Genomic DNA, 20,036 nt, shown 5'->3' with positions numbered 1-20,036 from the left:
AGAACAACCGTAAATGTAGTGTAGCCTACGGCAGTGTAATAACTCTTGATACTTCTAAATGTAACTACTGTGAGATCATTCAGGCAAATACAGCCCACAGACTGCAATTACAACCATGCAGCTGTTACCATGTATTGTTAAAACCTTGAGGAACTGAATAACATTAAAAGAATTTTGGAAGGGTAAGTTTTATTAAAATCAATGAAATACAGGCACAGAGAAAACTGATGGTGACTCTCAACAGAACAGGGCTTTAAAAGCCCAAAAGATCTGACAGTTCCCAATTTTCTTGTAAGAAAAAAAAAATCCATCAAAGCTTGGGTGTGTGATATCTGATGATTCCTAATGAGGTTCCTTTGGAGATGAAAGAGATGACAGTAAAAAATAATCATTGTCATCATCAAATAGGGAAATCAAGTTAACATAATCAACATTTATCTAACATTATACATTTTATTTAAAAAATTATATAAGGTCAAATTGAAATGCAGAGGATCTTTCTTTTCTAATCCAGACATTCTTTTGAGGTGCCAGGCATTCCCTCAGCACCCTCAGCTCCCTCAACATCCTTATCTCCCTCAGCATCCTCAGCCCCCCAGCATCCTCAGCATCCTCAGCTCCCTCAGTATCCTTAGCCCCCTCAAAACTGCAAGTTACATTCTAATAACATAAATCAATTGATTTACAGCCAAAAAAGTTACTCCAGATGAAGTATTTTCAAGAACAACAAAGTTGCAGTAATAGTATAATTGTAGTTGAAATATTGTCAGCAATGCATGATGTCCAACTTAGTGGACAGGTGATTAATTGTCATTTTCTCCCAACATACAATCAATACTTGGAAATTTTAACAATTGTATTACTCCTTAGTCGTTACTTGATATTACAAAATTTTATTTACCTGCAATGATCTACTACCATAGAAGGATTGGCAAGATATTCCTGAGCTGCTGAGTGTTTCTGGCCGGCCGGCGGCCATCTTGGTTTTGAGTAATTTGTGTTGCACTTACAAAGGCTGGCCAATGGATGGCAGTGTATGGGATGACACGCTATCGGCCACTGTGGTGGCTGATGTGCAACTATACCATCAAAACCCATGCATATATAAGAAAACAGCTTTTGAATAGCTGTCCACTGTAGTGACCACTATGCATGAAAGGGTTAAATCAATAAAATTCATCAAATAGAGTTAATTATTGAATTATTTTACTTACTCACTTACTTAAAGAAATAAATAATCCATTAAAATCATCCTTTAAAATATTTCTTTCTTCTGCACTATTGGAGCTGATAACCTGTGCATGTTTTGATTGTGCAGTGTAACATGCTTTTTGACGTCCTTGTGCTTTCCATGCACCAGTTCAAGGTTTACCTCTGTTCTCTTCACCCTGCATCTTGAAGAAGAAAGGCCACCTGCCCTGGACCTCCAGGTCGCTGTCTGTCTGGAGGTCTCTAGCCCCGGAACCTGACCTCAGAGGCACAGTCTGTATTTCAAACATTAAAAGAAGAAGTCTCTGAGTACTTTAAAGCAAATCATTAAAGCATACCTGTTGATACAGTATACTGTATGTAACTTTGTGATCAAATACTTAATTATAAAATCTAATTAATGTATCAGAGAGGAAAACAGAGGTGACCTGAAGAAAGGGTTCTTGAGGTCCAGGATGTTTCCAGATCTGAAGCCTGATTGGTCGACTGTGACTGTGATGTGGATGTCATAGCTGTGTCTGGAGTGGTGGAAAGGTAAATGTTAGTGATCCTTCTCTTAGACTCACAGGTTATAGACTGAAAAAAGGCCTCTGTGGGATGTATAGTTTGATTATGCAGCCATGGTAACATAAAATGAAAATACAAAACCAAAGGTGATGTCAGCAGCTACTTCTGGCAGAAAAACACTCTGAAATGACAATTACTTGTCCCACTTGTACACATTTGGAAGTGAAGGCTTGACGAGAGCTCAGGTGTACCTGTTGTTAGCGGCCAGCAGGACAGTCCCAGACAGAGTTTGTCCCTGTTTGGCAAAAAGCGGAGTCTGGAGCAAACACCTGACCTGATACCAGCGAGTCAGAGGCTCAGTGGGAGCTGTGGAGAGCCACACTGTTGACCTCCAGAGAAAGACAGGGAGCAAAAGAGATGACATCATTACAACACTGACTCCACTGATTTACAGTGAAGTGGGATTCTTGTGTCTGAAGCAGTCATAGAGAAAACTAAATGCAAATATTATCTCTTTTGAAAGGCATATAGCATGATGTGAATGTCTTAATATGACTTTACATTTCTGTTGTTTTTAAATGGTGGGGATTAGCTTTTTATCATTAGATTAAAAAAATCGAATATATTAAAAACTCTGCTACTATATCTTCCACCCCACCCCCCTCCCCCCTTCCCTGTCCCCATCATATTATCACCTTCTCCCTTCTTCACTTTGTTCTATTTTGCAAATACATAACTCCATAACCAGAGCTATTACAAATTAAGTGAACCCAATAATAATTATGGTTTAAGATCATTTTTCTGAATATACACTAAAATTTGGAATAAAATCACATATCACATTAGAAATTCTTCCTCCTTCTTACAAACAAACATTTACACAGATATTTCCTTCTTCTGAACCAAAATTGTAACTACTAATGTCTCAATAATCATTATTGTTCTCTTTGAATTCTATGTAACTTGTCTGTATATATTTAAATTATCAACTTATCAACTTTTATTCTCTGCTTGTCTCCTTTTTATACTGTTTTATTGCTTGTGTCCTGACAGTGGGAAAGCAGAAAACTTGCTGGAAAACAGTTTCTGAACTGAGTCAGGCCCACAGCTGGAAATGTTTTACATTGTTCCGCTGTTTTTCTTGCTAAAAAATAAATAAAATGAATGAAATGAAATTAATCGTTCAGTGAATTGTACAATGAAATGTACCGTCAATACAGGCTTTCAAAGAAGAAGGAAGTCAGGGTTTTGTGTTTCTTACTTGGATCCCATGTAAGCCACATCGAACCAGAAGGCGAGCCCGTGGACTAGACCAGACTGGAGCAATGTAAACACAAAGGGGATCTCCATTCTGGACCAAATACAGATATTTTAAACTTGAGGCATTTCTACTTAACTTGTAAATCATTGGTATGTCATGTGTAAAGTAATATACCTCACTCCCTTATCCTCATAATTTCCTTTTTTGTATCATTTTACTATTTGCTGCTATACATTAACAGCGTATTACATTATACTTCCACTCAACAGCTTTAGTTACTTTTCAGATGAAGATTTGACAAAATGGATAATAGATGAAACCAGTGGTTTCCAACCTTTTTGGCTTTTGATGTCTTACAAAAAGCAGTGTGTAGTCGAGGTCACATTTCAGATGTCTGAGTTGTTAACAGCTCCACCAAATTGTGATTTTCCCTCTAAACTTCTCACATGGTTTAATAAATATAGTAGTTCAAACTAGCTAACTCTATTTAAAATAGTTGAAACTAGCTCCACCTCCAGCAGCTACAACAGTAATATGCTGCTTATACACTAATGCTTCAGTATTAATAATCTAATGATGTCATATATAATAATAATCAGTCAGAAGGACCAAACCACTACTTTTACTACAATACTTTAACTATTAAATCATGCTGATAATAGTTATGTACTTTTACTTAAGTAGGATTAAGCAGGACTTTTACTTGTAGTGGAGTGTTTTTACATTGCTGTATTGGTACTTTTACTTAAATAAAGGGTCTGAATACTTGTACATACAATGTTTAAATACATTTTGCTGATACTTCTGTACTTGTCATTCCTAATTTCATTTAAATGCAGGTCTTTTACATGTAATTGAGTATTTCATTATTGTGGTATTCTTATTTTTACTTAAGATCTCAACACTTCTTCCACCACTGAGTGTATGAAAATGCTTCTAAAGCACTTATGTATAATATCTAACCTGTGCAAGTCTTCTTGTTTAGCCTCCATGAAGTTGATGCAATGCTTGACAGACCTTGCCATCAAGATCTGCATATCAAATGTGTCCTGGAAAAGATATGAAAGAATGAAAAGAATGGAAAGACGGGTTATATGTTTGACACTACCTACACCTATTTGGGGCATTTAGCTGACAATTTATTTAATAGCACTTAAAGATAGACCCTGATACAACTAATATTATGGGTTGATATACTGAATAACTGTGGTTGAGAGTGACACCTGTCTAGGAGCAATCAGTTGCACGCCTCTTTCTGCAGTCAACCAATCAGCAAGCCAAAATGATGACGGCCATGCTGCACTAAATCAACCAAACCCAACTAAATGTTTAGGATGAATCACGCACATTTCCCCAAAATATGAGGTATCTTTAGGAACTTCTAGATCTCCACTAGAGGTTAAAATCATTCACTGGATACTGCTTGGCTGTAAGATGCATTTATGATAAGACACTATAAGACACAGTGGAGTTTTTTTTCTGCACATACCACTATAGGCTGCCTGAAAAACTCATCCCCAGCAGGACTATGCAGAGCACTCAGGTTAACACCATAGAAGCTTCTCTGCTGCCTGAGGAGAGGAGAGTGAAGAGACAACACTGAATATGTGATTGACACATCTGGTAGTTCATGAGCTGATTGTTTTAGCTGACAAGTATGTTCTCAGACAACTCACTCTCCAATTATGACTGCTTTTCTGCAGCATTTGCAAATTAATAAATTACATATTCCATTCTTTTTGTTGGTACTGCACAAGTCTGCATGTAAAGCTTCAGACCTTTAGTGTTGCAGCTGTTATTAATATAAATGTATAAGTTCATGAAAAATCTTCCCACAGTGTCATCACAAAAACAGTTTTGGTAAAAAAAAAAAAAAAAACATCAGTTTACAGTTTATCTTCATTCCTCAGGGCTGACTGAGCCTAGCCTCCACATAGTGGTAGGGCATAGACCACATGTACACACACACACACACACACTGGTATGCTTGCATACACTTGTGCACACATAAAAACAAATTCCCCAACAGTGGCTGTATTGTTTGCATTTTTCAAGAAATACAAGAAAAGAGCAGAAAACAGAACGTAATGAATCTTATGTCTACTGTATGTATTACTCCTATGGGTCGGATATCTACAGCATTCACAATATTTGCTGATGTTTTATGTATCACTATAACACAGTGTAACAGCCAAATGTTGATACATTGCAGGGCCCGGTGTACACTACACTACTGTTGTCCTTGCATGCTGCAAAAATTAGTTTTCCCTGAAACAAGAACAAGTACCATGATCCCTCTCTGATTTTTGTCTCCATTTCAAAGAACACCTTAAAGGACAGGTTCACAATTTTTCAAGTGTGTCTTAAAACAACAGTCAGGTGTCCATATGAACAATGAAAGAGGTTTTCCTCGCTGTAATCATTCCTCCTGTTCATACTGGCTATTAAAAGATCCCCTTAAAATGTGCTTTCAATGTGAGTGATGGGGGCCAAAATCCAGTCATTTTGAGCAAAAATGCATTCAAAAGTTGATCTGAAGCTTATATGAGGCATCAGCAGTCTGAGTTAGTCATATCAAGTGGATATCTGCCACATTTACAGTATTTTTAGCATCAAATTCCCTCTTTGTGTTTCCTTGGACAGTATTTCCCTGTAAAGCTGCGGTGGAAGTATAGTAACAAAAAGAGGAACTTTTTGCACTAAAAAGACTGTAACGTTGAAAGATATCCGCTTGATTTGATTCATTTGGATGCTGAAGTTTCATATTAGCTTCAGATAAAATTTTTAAATACATTTGTTGCACAGAAGGAGGACTGTGGATTTTGTTCCCCATCACTTACGTTGTAAGTGCACTATAAGGGGATCTTCTAATGGTCAGTATGAAGAGGAGGAATGATTACAGCAAGAAAAAACATATTTCAGTGTTCATTTGGGCTCCTAACTGTTGTTTTAAGACAGACTTGAAAAATTGTGAACCCGTCCATTAATATCTTGTGAAATTAACTAAAATTAAAACTGTTGTTGCTATTGTTATCTTGCTACCTGCACAGATGTGGCTGATGTTTACATATTACACATTACATTTACACACATGGCCATTGTGCAGCTGCTTCTATCTTGCATGTTGTATGTTTATGGCTCTAGTCTATGGATTTTGGTTTGCTCTGATGTCTCCCCTTTTCTTTTCTCTGTGCCCAAGACTCAAGCTGAACTGGGTAGAACAGCTGTTAGATGTGCTTCCACTGCTATTGGCTATGTAAAGTACATGGAATTTGTTTTTATGGAAATTAATATAATATTTGTTAAATATAGTATTGCTGTACTTGTTATTTTTGTGCCTTGACAAGACTGAAAGTCTGCATACTTATCAAGATATTGTCAGTTTAACATCATGGAAGTGTTCTCTGAGTTGGCTGTAGAAACTCATGTAAAATTAAATAGTTGGACATAGTCTATTCTTATAAATCCATTCTTTGTGGTTTTGTGCTATATCTTTTAGTTTTCTCTTGAATACCATGTTTTTTGTTCACCAGCCACAATGGCAGCTCAGAATACATCAACCACTTTAACTATAAACTAATTGTATGTAAATCCAAAAATGTGTGGTTGTCAATCTGAAATAAAAGTCAATTTTTAGTAGATCTCAATAATCGATTCTATACACTCCATGATCTTAACAAACAACATTTTTATGCCACAGCAGTGATGTTATGATTCAGCCAGATGAATTATTAGTATATATTGATATATGGGATCAACAATGTAATTATCTTCCCTTAACTTCCACTGATATTACTCTTTGTGAAATTTTCTTGTTATTATTATTACTATATTATTGATAAGGATACAATGTTCAAGTTTTAATTCCCCCACCATGGTGTTTCAAAGAATAACATATTTAAAATATATATATATTTACTTTTAGTTCAAAATATCAGCTTCATCCCAAACACATCGGCCTACAAAAGCCCATATCAGTCAAACTGTGCTGGCTTGCATGAGTCAGGACTGGACTGAACCCGACCGTTTTACACCCAACAGGAAACATGCCTGACTGAGGTCAAGCACCGAGAACATGTGTGTGTGCGTGTGTGAGACAGAGAGGGAAAGAGAAAGAGAGCCAGTGTGTTTGTGTCCTCATGCATGGATTTATGCCTGTGCGTGCTTGTGTGTATGTGTGTGTGTGTGTGGGTGTGTGTGTGTGGGCGTGTGTGTGTGTGTGTGTGTGTGTGTGCATGAGAGAGAGAGAGAGACCAGAAACTGGCTCGTGCGTGGTGTTCAAAGTAGAGCTGTTCGTCACTGAAGGGAGCCAGATGAATATCTCCATAGGAGGGAAACATCAGACCTGGAGAGAGAGAGAAATAGTGAGACGGTGACTAAACAAGAGAGACGGAGATGACAGAGATTAAGTGAGAGCCACATAAACTATGAGAGTAGTTAGTTGCAGCCAGAGGTGAGTCACTGGGCCTCTTTCAAGAACCCCTTAAGAGGAAATTTGTTCTTACGTGGCATGTACAACTTATTCAAGAGAATTTGTGGCATTCACCACTTTCCTCATAATTTGAATTTTCTCTGAGGTACCAATGAAATTTACAAGTGCTCAAGACCAGTGTGACCTCAGGGTCTTTCTGCAGGTCTCTATCCATTATCATCTTGTGTTGCAGCTGACACTATCTCATCACTTACTAGAGGCTATAATATTCTCTCCTCTAATATCTGTGACAGTCACATGACCGCCTCTCATATTAGTCATGGAGCCCTTTGCTTTAGAAAGACATTTTAATTTCATGTCAATGAATATTTTCTAATATTGGCACTGCTAAATATGATATGTTTTGGTCTACTTTTTACTCTTTTGGAACAAAAGGTCACCTTATATGATTATTACAGTTTTAGAGTAGTCGATGATGCTAATGATGAAATCTCAGGAACACTCACCTCTTTGTGAACAGGTGACATTCACTGGGCTCAAATGTGCAATTTACAACAAGTGTGTGTTGAATTGGACTTAGAACACTTGTACAAGCAAACCTCACAGAAAAAAGTAAGAGAGATTCAGGAGAAAAAAATGAAAATATTCTTGCATGGGACCCATTGTTTTGCAAGTCACAAGTAAGTCTCAAACCTTGGCTATGAAGTCCAGAGTCAGGTCCTAAGTCACAAACATCAAGTCCAAGTCCTAAACTTTGTCTTTCATGCTTTAAACAAGTCGTTATTTGTCTGCCTGCTGGTTAACACTGACACACTGACAAACACACCTTTCCCTCTTGACTGGTGTCAGATTGATTCAAAGTATATCTGTTGTCAGGAAGCTGAAGAGTTGATTAGAAGTCAGATTAGAAGGGCTTAAATCCAAGCAAAGTCAATCATAGCCTTTGAAACTAAAACAAGTTCAGATATAGAATGATGTCTTAAAACAAGGTCTACTTGTGAAAAATATATATATAACCTCCTGCTAACAGAGGATTCTCCTCCCTCAGATAGCTTCAGACTGAAATGGGAAGAAAAATGTTCTTTACTTATCATTCTTGGCTCATCTTAATCAACAATGAATCTTTCTTATGCCCTGATTACGGAAAAAAAAACAAAAAAACAAAAACTAATCCTTACACACTGGAATAAAACTAGTATCCAAACCATTAAGATGTGGCTGGTTGACTTAATTAACACCTTGCAGTTTAAGAAGATGAGAAGACAAACTACATTTTCTATCCACAACTTTTCACAGTATCATGCAAATATGAAAGAATGTGAATGAGTAAAAATACACAGGGAACTTTGGTGGGTTAGAGTGATGGGGTGTGATAATCTAGACTCTTTGTTGCTTTTTCTCCTTTTTTTTTCTTCTTTTTCTTTTTTCCCCTTATTTCCCTCTCAGTTTAACTTGTTGTCATTACTGTTCTGCTTTTTCCTTTTTCTTTTCTTATGTACAGATTGAATATCAAGTTGGTACTTACAACGCATCCTTTAGCTCTGTAATTGTTAAACTGAGCAATAACTGACTCATTGACATCTTTATATGAACCAAAATGCTAAATTAAATATTTTTGACAAGTTAAGTCAATCCTTAATTTTAAAGTCAAAGGGCAGTTGCAAGTCTTTTTCTGATTATGTCTAGTAAAGTCATATAACTTGTGAGTTGAAGAAAAATAATAGTTATACCACAAAATATTATTTTATAGCTCTATTCATAGCAGTAATAAAATGTGGACAGTACTGTGTGCTTACCATTGGGCTTGAGCCATTTCCTGGCATACAAGAAGCTCTCCATGACTCTCTCATTTAGCAGCATGTAACCCATGGGCTCAGAGACAATGACATCCACCATGTCAGGACAGCTGACCTCCTCTATCTCCCCCTCTAGGACACAGATCCGCTCAGACAGACGGTTGCTCTGGACCAGGATCTGGACAGGAGACAGACAACATCTGCTGCATGACTATGAATTATACCCTGTTCAACCATTTCCCCCGACAGGACCATGACACATACACTGGATGTGTAGAAGGCATTAAACCTCTCAACAAACGTCTTTTGAAAAGGTAAAGTAGCAACCCACCAAACCTATTCAGCAGCTGTGTATACATGACGCTTTCATTTCTATTAATAATAAAATCATATGATGTGAGACTACTGTGAAGATCTGAAACATTAAATCTTAATTTCAAATGTTTAAATCCTATTTTTCAGTTTTACAACCATAGTTTATACTCTCAAAAACAACTTTATAATCTTAGTTTTAATGTTTCAAATCTTGACAGTAATCTCACCTCATAGAATCATTGTCTAAACTAAACACCTTGATAAAAAAAAGCCTCTTATTCTATTTCTTACCCCTTTTTTCCTATTGGAAGGTATTATGTGTCTATTTTTTCTTGTATGTTGTACAAAACGTAAGACCCTTTAAGACCAGCTTGTGCTTTTGGGGTGATAAACTTGAGTAGACTTCAGGGTTGGTTTAAACCTTTCCTGATCTGTTATATGAATCGGAATTCATCAAGGAAATGCTCTCCCTAATGACTGATTTGGTACTCACACCATCTAAAAATTACATTTGAAATATTCAACAGTAACTTGTTTTTCCAGAAACGCCATTATGGTTGCTCTGGATAATAATCAGTGTTCACAGTTTCTATGGGATTCTTTCTCCAGAAAGTAGTTCTAATGACAACTGTCGTTTAAATATCATGATATCTATCATCTAATCAAATTACCCCAAGATATCGGTCTAACCTCTGTACTGTGTGCATCAGCATCTCCCTGCAGCCCCTATCCTGCTGAACTCTGGGCCAGATGTTGCCGCAACCCATTAACTCCCCAGAATGCCACGCTCTGCATGTGATGTATGTACTCTATGTGTGTGTGTGTGTGTGCTATCTGGTGCATTGATGCGGTTTTTCTTTAGGCTCTAGCAAGGCCAACACACACATTACATAACTTTTCAAACTCTCTGACACTCTGGTTTCATTTCTTCAGAAAGTAAGAACAGTTTTAAAACCTATGTGCGCGGTTGAACTCACACTCTGTTTAAATCTGATAATATAAACAACAAAGATGGAAGAAGGAGGATTTTAATGTACCGACCTGTGTGTACTTGGCCATGGGGTTGGATTCAACAGCATACACTCTGGTGGCTCCTGCCTGGACTGCAAAGAAAGACAGAATACCAGAACCACAACACACATCCAGAACCACCTACAGACACAGAAAGAAAGAGGGAGACATAGTCAGGCGTGCTTTACAATATAAATTAAGAAAATGTTAAAATACAAACAATATACAGTGTATATATATATATATATATATATATATATGTATACACTCCCTTATTTTGTGCCATTGCCCTGAAACCCCCAAATTTCCTTCCAGCTCATAGTCAAGTTAGAAAGTAGAGAAAGTAGAGAGATAGAAAGCCTTTATTATCATTGAACAGAATACAACAAAATTAGGAGTGCTACTCCTGATCAGTGCATTAAAAGACAGAGAGACAAAACAACCTCAGAAAACAAACAACCATATCCAACAATACAGGTTCTAAAATGTAAGCAAAATAAATAAATACAATGTAATTACTGCACTAGAATAGGTGTACTTATTGCACTAGAAGAAATACAATTATTGCACTAGATCCAGGGGTTTGCCCTAGAAAGACAGCCATCATATTGCACATGAGGGGTCATTAAATTCTGGTTGTTATTAAAGTCCAAATTAAATCACATTCAGTCATCCCTGTTTGCAGTCAAAATGGTGTCAGTATGTTTTTTTTAAACATATTATTAATAGTTTTGTACTATTAAAATGAAGAAAAAGCATTAAATTGCAATAAAATACTGTTACTGTACACCAAGGGGCGATATTCTGCACATTTCCAGGTCTATAATTTTAATTGGGGGCTCTATGGGAATATCTTTGCATGATTTACAGTCAACTCATACTGACCCTTTATGCAGCCCCTCAGTTCAGTCTCTGTCTGAAACAGGCCGTTTTTGCTCCTGTTTCTTTAAGCGCCCCCTCCCAATGAGCCCACTCTGTTCTGATTGGTTAGCTTCCAGCTACATAAACAAATACATCTCAACACGCTCTCACTCCCAACTCGTCACATATCAAAGCTTGGTCAGGACCACATGGCGTCACTTTTTAATGCACGGGGTACCCCTTTAACATCATTTTTTCAACGCGCAGTATCACAATAGTCACTGTTGAATAATAATCATATTTTATGGTGTGACACAGTGATTAAGGTCTGGTTAGGTTTAGGCACAAAAAACACTTGGTTAGGGTTAAAATAAAAAATAAAATAAAAATGGCGAGGTGGTCTCAAACCATGCTCTGTGCTGACTCTTTGCTGATTTCCAACTTTCTGCCAACAACATTACAAGTCATCCACGAACCCCTCCACCTCCTAATAAGAAAGCAAGTCAGCTTATATAGATGTCATGTGAAGTACGTCACTTCAGAAATGTCGATATGATACGTATTGTTGAAATGTTAATATGCTCTGTGTTACAGATGTTGAAATGAACATATTCAACATATCTGTGGTTTGCAGAGACATACAATGCCAACGTTTTATTCTGGAGACCAGGCTCAGCTTGTGAGCAAAATAGAAAAAAACATCATAAACGAAGCGTTCAGAGCAGGTTGAAGCCCTGTCTTTTAACTTCCAGGGAGCATTTCTACATACCTTGCCTCAAGTTTTGGAACTTTGACCATGTTACACATTTGACATCATAACAGTATGTAAATAACAGAAAATTACAAAAAGCAGAATATGTCCCCTTTAAGGCCACCATCTCCATCAAAAACCATGTGTATCTTGAGGTGCCCATGAGGACATGTGTTGTCACCTTGTCTCTGAAGTCGGTCTCATTGGCCAAAATGGCTCTCTGGTAAGTGGCGGTCCTCTGGTAGTCCTGAAGCAGGCTCTGCTGCTGGGATAGACAGCTATGAAACTGCACACACAACAATTTGTGCAACAATTTGCATTTCTTCTGCTTTCGTTCAAATGTGTTTGTAACAACAGTCAGATTGATGGAGTAGCATACCTGGTAGCACTGTGTAGGGGCATTTTCAATCCTTGTTTCAAGCATAGAGGGATGTCTCCTAGAGGGTGTTTGGCTTCTCTCTGTATCCTTGCTTCCACTCTCGCGTCCTTCTTTGCAGCCTTCAGTCTTTTCATCGCTCCCTCTCCTCAATAACCGCTGGAAGTTCTTCATATCTGCAGAGTCAAAGGGGACAAAATGTTTCTACGTATTTAAACTCCTGACACACTAACCCATTGACCTGGATGATAAGCAGAATATATTTTAGCATATATTGTACAGACCAGCTGGAGTTTTAAACTGCAGCAGAAGACTCAGCTGGCCGACAGTGACCAGGAAGGACTGAGCTCCGACCTGGCAACAGTCCATCTCCTTGGAAACAGTGAACTGGAAGACTGATGCTCTGTTCCCTAAAAAACACAACAAATCACAAACACATTTGAAAAGGAGTCTAGACAAGATATTAGCAACTATTGATCTAATTGTCATCACATTTGATACAGTATTTATGGTACTAAGGAGGTGTCTATCCCCTATTCAGAAAACATTCATCAGATTTGTATGTTTATGTGAATAAATATATGTCCTTGCCACTCTCTCTACTATCATCTTTTGGCAACATTTTCAAATTTAATACTCAAATTAATTATTATAACAACAGACAGGTCAGTCATCTTCATCTGCCTTCTTACAAAAACAATCATGGCCAGCATGGAATGCCAAAGTACACATTACGTTATTTTTTTTTTTCATATATGTACTTCTTTGTTTTTAGAGGATTAGTGTCTGCTGACTGGTGGACTCTTCTGTTCACTTTGTGTTTCTTATTGTCATTTGTATTTTGCTAAATTATGTTGTATTTGTTTGTTATTTTTTTCCTCAGTTTTTTTTTCTTTTGATTGTGTGTTCAGACAGAATGTGCAGTGAATTTCAGATGTGGCATGATTGGATACAAAGTCAATGTAAAGGTGCAAGTAGATGCAAATTCACCCGGGTGGCACAAATTGACGCGAATATGCATCCGTGTGAGTTGAAAATGTTTCAACAGAGCTTTATGAATCTGCTTCATAAACATACAGAGACAAGAGAAAAAAGGACTTGACTGGAACTGGAATCTCTGGTGAGCTCTAAGTTTAGTCAGAGCCTGAGCTGAACACAAAAACGCAGACACACTTCCACAGATATGGTTTAAGATTTATTTCTATTATCTGGATTTTATCCTGTTGTATATGTGTGCAAATAAAAAATCTAAAAATCTATGATGATTCTTAATGTTTTTGACGCCCCCAAGGTTCCATTTAATTCAGACAGTGAAAAAAGTCCACTTCTACAAAAGAAAGAGCAAGTTCTAATCAAAAGGTTACCTTAAGATTTACTGAGCACAGTCATGCTTCCAACAAGATGAGTTTTGTGCCTGTAGAGTCACGCAGAACAAATTTACATCAACACAAACATTTTTGGTTCAACTATTTGTAAGTATCTATTAATAAAAAGTCATCAGTTTTGTCTGTCCAGCATTTTGAAAATATGGGTTTATTATTGCAGCTTCTATGAGCCACTATCTGAGAACTAACGAAGAAGTGTCATTGTTTTTCAGTATCTGTGGTCATTTCTGTGCAGGAAATTCTCAGTTTCAAGACAGACTGAGCCAAGAAGGAAGCATAAAAAACAGTGTTACAACACAAACAGGCCTGTACACACTACACAAAAGACACTAAACTATATCCAAATAAGATGTCAGACAGGTATTTGCCCTGAAACAGCAGTGGTATTCTGGGATACCTGAATGTTTAACTTCAGCACATGATGGACAAGTGGTGTCCCAATACAACTACCCAACAACAGTACTCACCATCCTGCACAGTTAGCCACTGAGCCTCCAGTCCTGTAGTAAGGAGCAGTGTGAGCTCCTGTTCTTCTCTCTGTCTGCACACACTGATCTGCTGCTCTCTGCTCACCTCCGCATGGACCTGCACCTCCTTCATAAACACAACCAGACCAGAGCGTTTCAGCTCAAACAAGATTAGATCAGATCTGATAGGATCTCATTTGTGTAGGTGCAAGAAATTTAAACCCTCATTGTTGTCACCTGTCAGTCAAACAAACCATGCCATGTCCCTTTAAGCCATGCTATTATTTTAATTACATTCCTTGAAAAAAAAACAACATTAGAAAGGAGAAATTAACTGGAAAAATGTGTTCTTTTCCTGCAAAAGAATAGATGGGAGTTGTCACAATCACCACAATTCTGTCAGTTTGTTCTTGGGTCCAGCATCATTGACAAAAGAACATGGACCTTAATGGATCGTACCAGTGGTTTGAATGTTTTAGCCTAGTTACTACAAATCATGTATGCATTACATGACAGCTAATCATTTTACAAACCATGCTGCTGGGTTTTTTTTTACCACTCTAGGCATCCATTGGCTTCCAGTCATTTCAGCACGACATGAAAATCAGTTACCAGACTCTTGAAAATTGCTTTGAAGTATGTAGTCCATCCCAGTGGACACCAAGTCTCCACTGAGTCACTTTAAGTCTGCTTTAAATAGACTCTTTAAGTCTACTTAAAGCAGACTTAAAGAGTGACATGCTCTATTATGTTCAAGCTATTGCACAAACAATAGTTCAACATGCTGTTAATTGCAAGATTTCCAGAACATTAGCTACAAGAGTAAACCACAGAATCATTATGAGATAGAAACTGAGTTTGAGAGTAAATACTGGAGAATCTGCTCCACAGTATGAAACCAGGAATATCAACTCTTTAAGTGACCCAACATTGTCATTCTGTCAGCCAGAATCAAAGCGCAGCCAGTAATTTTTCTAATCTGTTTGTGCTTAAGTTTTTTTTTTTTTTTTCCTTTTTTGGTGTCTTTATAAAATCTTATGTATTTTTAAATCTCACTAGCACAATCATTTTTTTAGTCCTTTAATGCATTATGTGTTTTATTATTGTGCAAATAATAAACTAAACTAAAATATTTTATTTTATGTTTATTTGTATAGGGACAGAAGTATATAGCATAAACTAATGTCACATACTACAGCATTCATAGCCTAAGCTAGTTTGTAATGCCTGTCCCTCGATGGGCCTTTAAAATACATAAAACTCAACAATAAAATCCATATGGGACTGCACAAAACACAAATACTCAATAACACACATATACTGTACATTAAAGCACAAAACACAACAACAATGCAATAAAAGTATCATAAATATGTTTAAATGCACACAACTGTGAGCAGTCAGGATTAGGTGGAAAATCTGATGTTTGAATTTACTTGTTAAATTCGTCATCTGACAAATAGAATAGGAATTATTTATGCAACTGGTCCAGTTTTTAAACTGATACAGGTTTGTCAAGGAGAAATTAGCACTGTCAATTCTGATATAGGGGACTATGGTCAGATCAGAAATCAGGTCCTAGCCAACAGCAGACAGACTATTTTAGTTTTGTTATCTTCTGTTTTCTGATATGAATTTGTGCACCTACCTGATTGAATTGCATTAAAGCAGAACAGATCAGAATTAGGCCTGAGCAGTTTAAAAAGCATAGATTAGATGAAATCAGATTAGACTAACACTAATACAAATTTACTAGAAACACATTTTATCAAGTCACAATTCTGTAGAACTGTACATGAGTGTCGCATCTGTAACCTCCTGCCTTACCTCCTCATGTGTGTCCATGTGCGCCTCTTCAGCCATCATCTCCTCCTGCAGAGTGAAGACCCTGACAGAGAAAGCCAATGACTCCTCACTCCTTTCCTCCATTCTTCGATGTGAAAGGAAGTTGCTCTTTGGGAAGAAAGTAGAGTAGAGAAAGGGGGGTTGGGGGGGTTGTAGGTGGAGGAGAAGGGGAGGAGAGATGGAGGACGGATTATAAGGGCAGAAAAGTAGGGGACAGATGTTGACATTGGAAGAAACTGAGAAATTCCCAGCTAAATGCAACATTTTCTGCTAGAACATTTCTAACATTATTATTTGACATATTTTATGCATTCCATATGATAAGAGATATTCTAGTATTCTAACATAGAGCAATGAACCTAAATTTGAACATAAAGTATAGGTATTCTAAGCTTGAGGGCTAAATGTAAAGAAGAAAAGTCGGGGGTCACCAAAGTACTATAATTAGGAATCATCTTCTGGGTACCATGACTAACAATGTGACATCTAATGGAAATCTAGACAGTTAAAGACCAAAAGTGTCTTGCTCTGAGCCAAAATTTTAACCAGGCACAATGACATGGCTACATTAAAAATTGTTTACAAAAAACTACAAATTTGGCCCATTAAGTTGGGACAACACTGTTCATTCAGAAGACTTGTGAGGTTCAGTTTAGGTCAGGATTAAGATCGCATGTGATTTCATGACCTTTAGGCTATTGTTGTTTATATATTACCAGCCAATTATAAGATAAAACAATATAAATAATGGATACACACCAGAAAATTTGTCATGTCTTCTCAATTTCAGTCTATATTATGCCTCACTCAGCATGGTAACAGGGCAGTCCATTTACAGTAGCAACACTCCCTCTGCTGGAAGGACATCATCACTGCAAGGACACAGAAAACCTAATAAAGCCATCAAATTTTTCGAAAATGTTATATTAGATATGGAAATGCCATCAATTGTCTAAACTTTACACAGTGGCAGACTGATACAGTGCTATTGTCTAGCATGTAGTATGTCTGGTATCTCAGTACCCTTCTTGCATTCTGCTTCTTCTTGCTCAACACACATCAGAAAATAAGCTGCAGCTGCCATCTATCCGGGACAGCAGAGCAGTCAGAGACACCATATGCCAGAATCACTTTAGAGTTTAAGTCACCATCATCACCACCACCACCACCACAGCAGTCAAATAAAGGCATAATACACATTTCATTTTGTCTTCTTTAATTTCTACAAATACAAAAGCTAGTTTAGTTAACGTTCCAATATTTAACATAATTAATATAATTCACCTGTGACCATGCACCCACCTCTAACTTATGCTCCAGTATTTCAATTTCCAGATCTGCCCTCCTAATCTGGTGGTCCAAATATAACATTTCTTTATCCGTTTTCTGTATTTTTTTCAGCAAGTGAATTCTGTTAACTTCTTTTACTGGTAAGTGAGAATACATAAGGAGGACATTAAATTATACAGTTGCACATGAATTCCACATAATTAACCTCTGGTGTTTACTGAACGTCTATCTCACTGTGTCAATCTGTGCAGTGGAGGTTGAGGGACCCTCCTGCTGCTGCCCAGCCATGCTCTGTTAAAAAGGATGAGAATGTGTTAATACTTCTATTGTTCTACAGTGTAGGCTAAATGTCACACTCTATACTCCACCAGAATGGTAAGAAATGTGAATGGGAAGAGATTTATCAGTAACATATCAAGATGTTACCTTTATAGGCCTTTCTGGATCCCCCTCTGTAAAGGCAGTAGACATAGTTTCCTTGTCCTCTTCATCCTAGATGAGTGGTATGTTTCAGTATACTTAAACTACCATTTGGCAAAATCTTTGGAGTATTGCCTACTTACAGTTACAAGGTCTGTTGTGGCATGAAAGGGAAATAAATATTTGTATGAATAGGCTCAAAAAAAAAAATATAGGCCTAGGCATATTATATTTTATAAAGGCACTTGTGTCTTGGGGGGTGGGCTCAGAGGATGAGCTCCCTCCAGGGATTCCCTCAGCCACTGGCCTTCCTAAATTCTGGCTTAGGGCCAGCTGCTCTGCCTCCGTTAGAGGTGGCAGTGCTGGGCCACCACCCGTTTTACGGACATCTGCCCTCTTTCTGTTGGCTGAGTAGAAGTCCGTGTTAGTTTAAATAGGTTTAATTATTTAACAGAACATGATATAGATGAGAAGACGTTTATGTGTGTGAAACCAGCATTATGTTGGGGATAAAACAACTGCACAGTCAAACAGCCACTTAATATTTACTTTACAATGTAAAACATGATCAAAATGAGGTACCCCCATGAGATTATGCCGAGGTCTTACCTGTTTGAACAATGTTTTTATATTTCATCCTAAGCTGCTGCCAAGTGCGCTTCTCCCCAGTGGGATTGCACCTAAATGAAATAAATGAATAGGCTACCATTCAAGCAGTTTTCCCCTGTAATATTATTGCGATTGCAAAGGACTACATTTAAACCTCTCCCTCTCTTTTGCAGCTGCAGCAGTGTTGTACTTCTTTCTGAAAACATGTTCAAACTCGCGGTATGAGCGCATTAAGATCTCTAGTTCCAGTGGGGTGAAAAATGCAGCCCTCCTCTTCCCCATTGCCATGGTGACTCGTTGAATTGGGGCTCCATTGAGACTCATTGAATTGGGGCTCCATTGATGCTAGCTTTTTACAGTTGTGGTGCACGCGCTTAACTCCAGGTGAAACTACTCCAAGTTGATTAAACTGACTCAAATCAGCTGTTCTGGAACCGGAAACTCAGAGTTTCCTTTCTCAGAGTAGATCAACTCAGAGTTCAGGATTAGACTCAGAGTTTGTTGAACCTGCTTTGTGAAACTGACCCAAGATGTCTACTACTTATCTGTTAAGTCCATGCTCAGTGTAAAGAAAAAATCTAATCTAATATGTGCACTGGGGGCTTCAAGGTTAATAATAACAACAACAACAATAATAATAATAGTAATAACTTTAGTTATATAGCACATTTAAAAACAATGTGTTTTGACAGACAAAGAAAAAGCAGGATACTCAGATAACAACAGAATATATAACAATATAACAACAGAAAGCCAAACAGTTAGGCCAAAACAAAAGCAAGACAAAATTCAGGTAAGTTCAAACAAGAAGACAAAAAATGCAGAAACACAGCAGGGTTTTAAGAAGTGATTTAAAAGACACCATTGATTATGTGAGCCTTATCTCCTCCTTTGGAACAGACAGAGGGTCCCAACCCAAGGATCTAAGGCTGTGAACTGGCTCATATGGGATCAACATTTTTGTTGTGTAGCTTGAGGTCAAACCCAGACATGCTTTAAAAGCGATCTGTAAAATCTTAAAATCATGTCTAAATCCAACAGGGAACCAATGGAGAGAAGCCAGGATTGTTGTAGGAGCCAAAATATGTTGTTATTTCTGTTTATATATTGACGTGGGCATCACGTATTGCGTCACTTACGTTGCTTGACGCATGGGTGTGGTTTCCTGTTATTTAACCTGTTCACCTAGGTGGTGGCGGGAGTTTTGGACGAAGGGAGTTGGTAGAGCTCTGATATTTTCTGTTGACCGTCACAATCGTCACCATCATTACTATCATTACCATCGTCTGTTCGTCACTTTATTTTCACAGTCAGATTGCATTTTTTGTACATTTTTTGTACAACAGCTGATTGTCAGACTCTTTCATTTTTGTGTATTTTTTCAATAAAACATCAGTAAAACGTCATCTGGACTTCGGGATGGTTTTGTATGGACGTGTCACATATAGGAGCCTACTAAGTCTCTTAGCGGCCTTTTTTGAAAAGTAGTCGCTACATTTAG

At 37.6% G+C, this 20,036-nt stretch overlaps 1 protein-coding gene across 5 annotated transcripts; it reads right to left on the bottom strand.

Moving 5' to 3' along the window:
* Positions 1-1,394: 1,394 nt before the first annotated feature.
* On the bottom strand, positions 1,395-18,249 carry carm1l (coactivator-associated arginine methyltransferase 1, like). 5 transcript variants are annotated; one of them, XM_042405083.1, is made up of 19 exons: positions 18,070-18,249; positions 17,933-17,998; positions 17,741-17,797; positions 17,519-17,643; positions 16,976-17,088; positions 16,199-16,324; positions 14,372-14,498; positions 12,804-12,929; positions 12,523-12,695; positions 12,325-12,429; positions 10,562-10,672; positions 9,206-9,383; positions 7,232-7,322; positions 4,467-4,548; positions 3,941-4,026; positions 2,978-3,067; positions 1,968-2,105; positions 1,638-1,727; positions 1,395-1,484 (listed from the first exon to the last, which is right to left on the bottom strand). In XM_042405083.1, exons 5-19 carry the CDS (start codon positions 16,988-16,990, stop codon positions 1,472-1,474), a joined length of 1,551 nt encoding a protein of 516 aa, XP_042261017.1. In that variant the 5' UTR covers positions 16,991-17,088; positions 17,519-17,643; positions 17,741-17,797; positions 17,933-17,998; positions 18,070-18,249; the 3' UTR covers positions 1,395-1,471. The 5 variants fall into 5 exon arrangements, with proteins under 5 accessions (XP_042261017.1, XP_042261015.1, XP_042261016.1 ...); XM_042405081.1 differs by having other exon boundaries at positions 17,933-18,249; XM_042405082.1 differs by having other exon boundaries at positions 16,976-17,071; positions 17,933-18,249.
* Between the last annotated feature and the right edge of the window lie 1,787 nt (positions 18,250-20,036).

Source organism: Thunnus maccoyii, chromosome 24 (genome assembly GCF_910596095.1).
Source record: "Thunnus maccoyii chromosome 24, fThuMac1.1, whole genome shotgun sequence".
NCBI classification, from domain to species: domain Eukaryota; kingdom Metazoa; phylum Chordata; class Actinopteri; order Scombriformes; family Scombridae; genus Thunnus; species Thunnus maccoyii.
The sequence above is the reverse complement of the archived record's forward strand: the minus strand, read 5'-3'. Positions and strand labels throughout refer to the sequence as shown.

Excerpts from the sequence above, each read along its gene's own strand:
- carm1l (XM_042405081.1), bottom strand. Across the intron at positions 12,696-12,803 it reads GCAGTTTAAAACTCCAGCTG|ATATGAAGAACTTCCAGCGG; the intron begins GTCTGTACAATA and ends TTGACTCTGCAG. Across the intron at positions 4,027-4,466 it reads TTTTCAGGCAGCCTATAGTG|GACACATTTGATATGCAGAT; the intron begins GTATGTGCAGAA and ends TATCTTTTCCAG.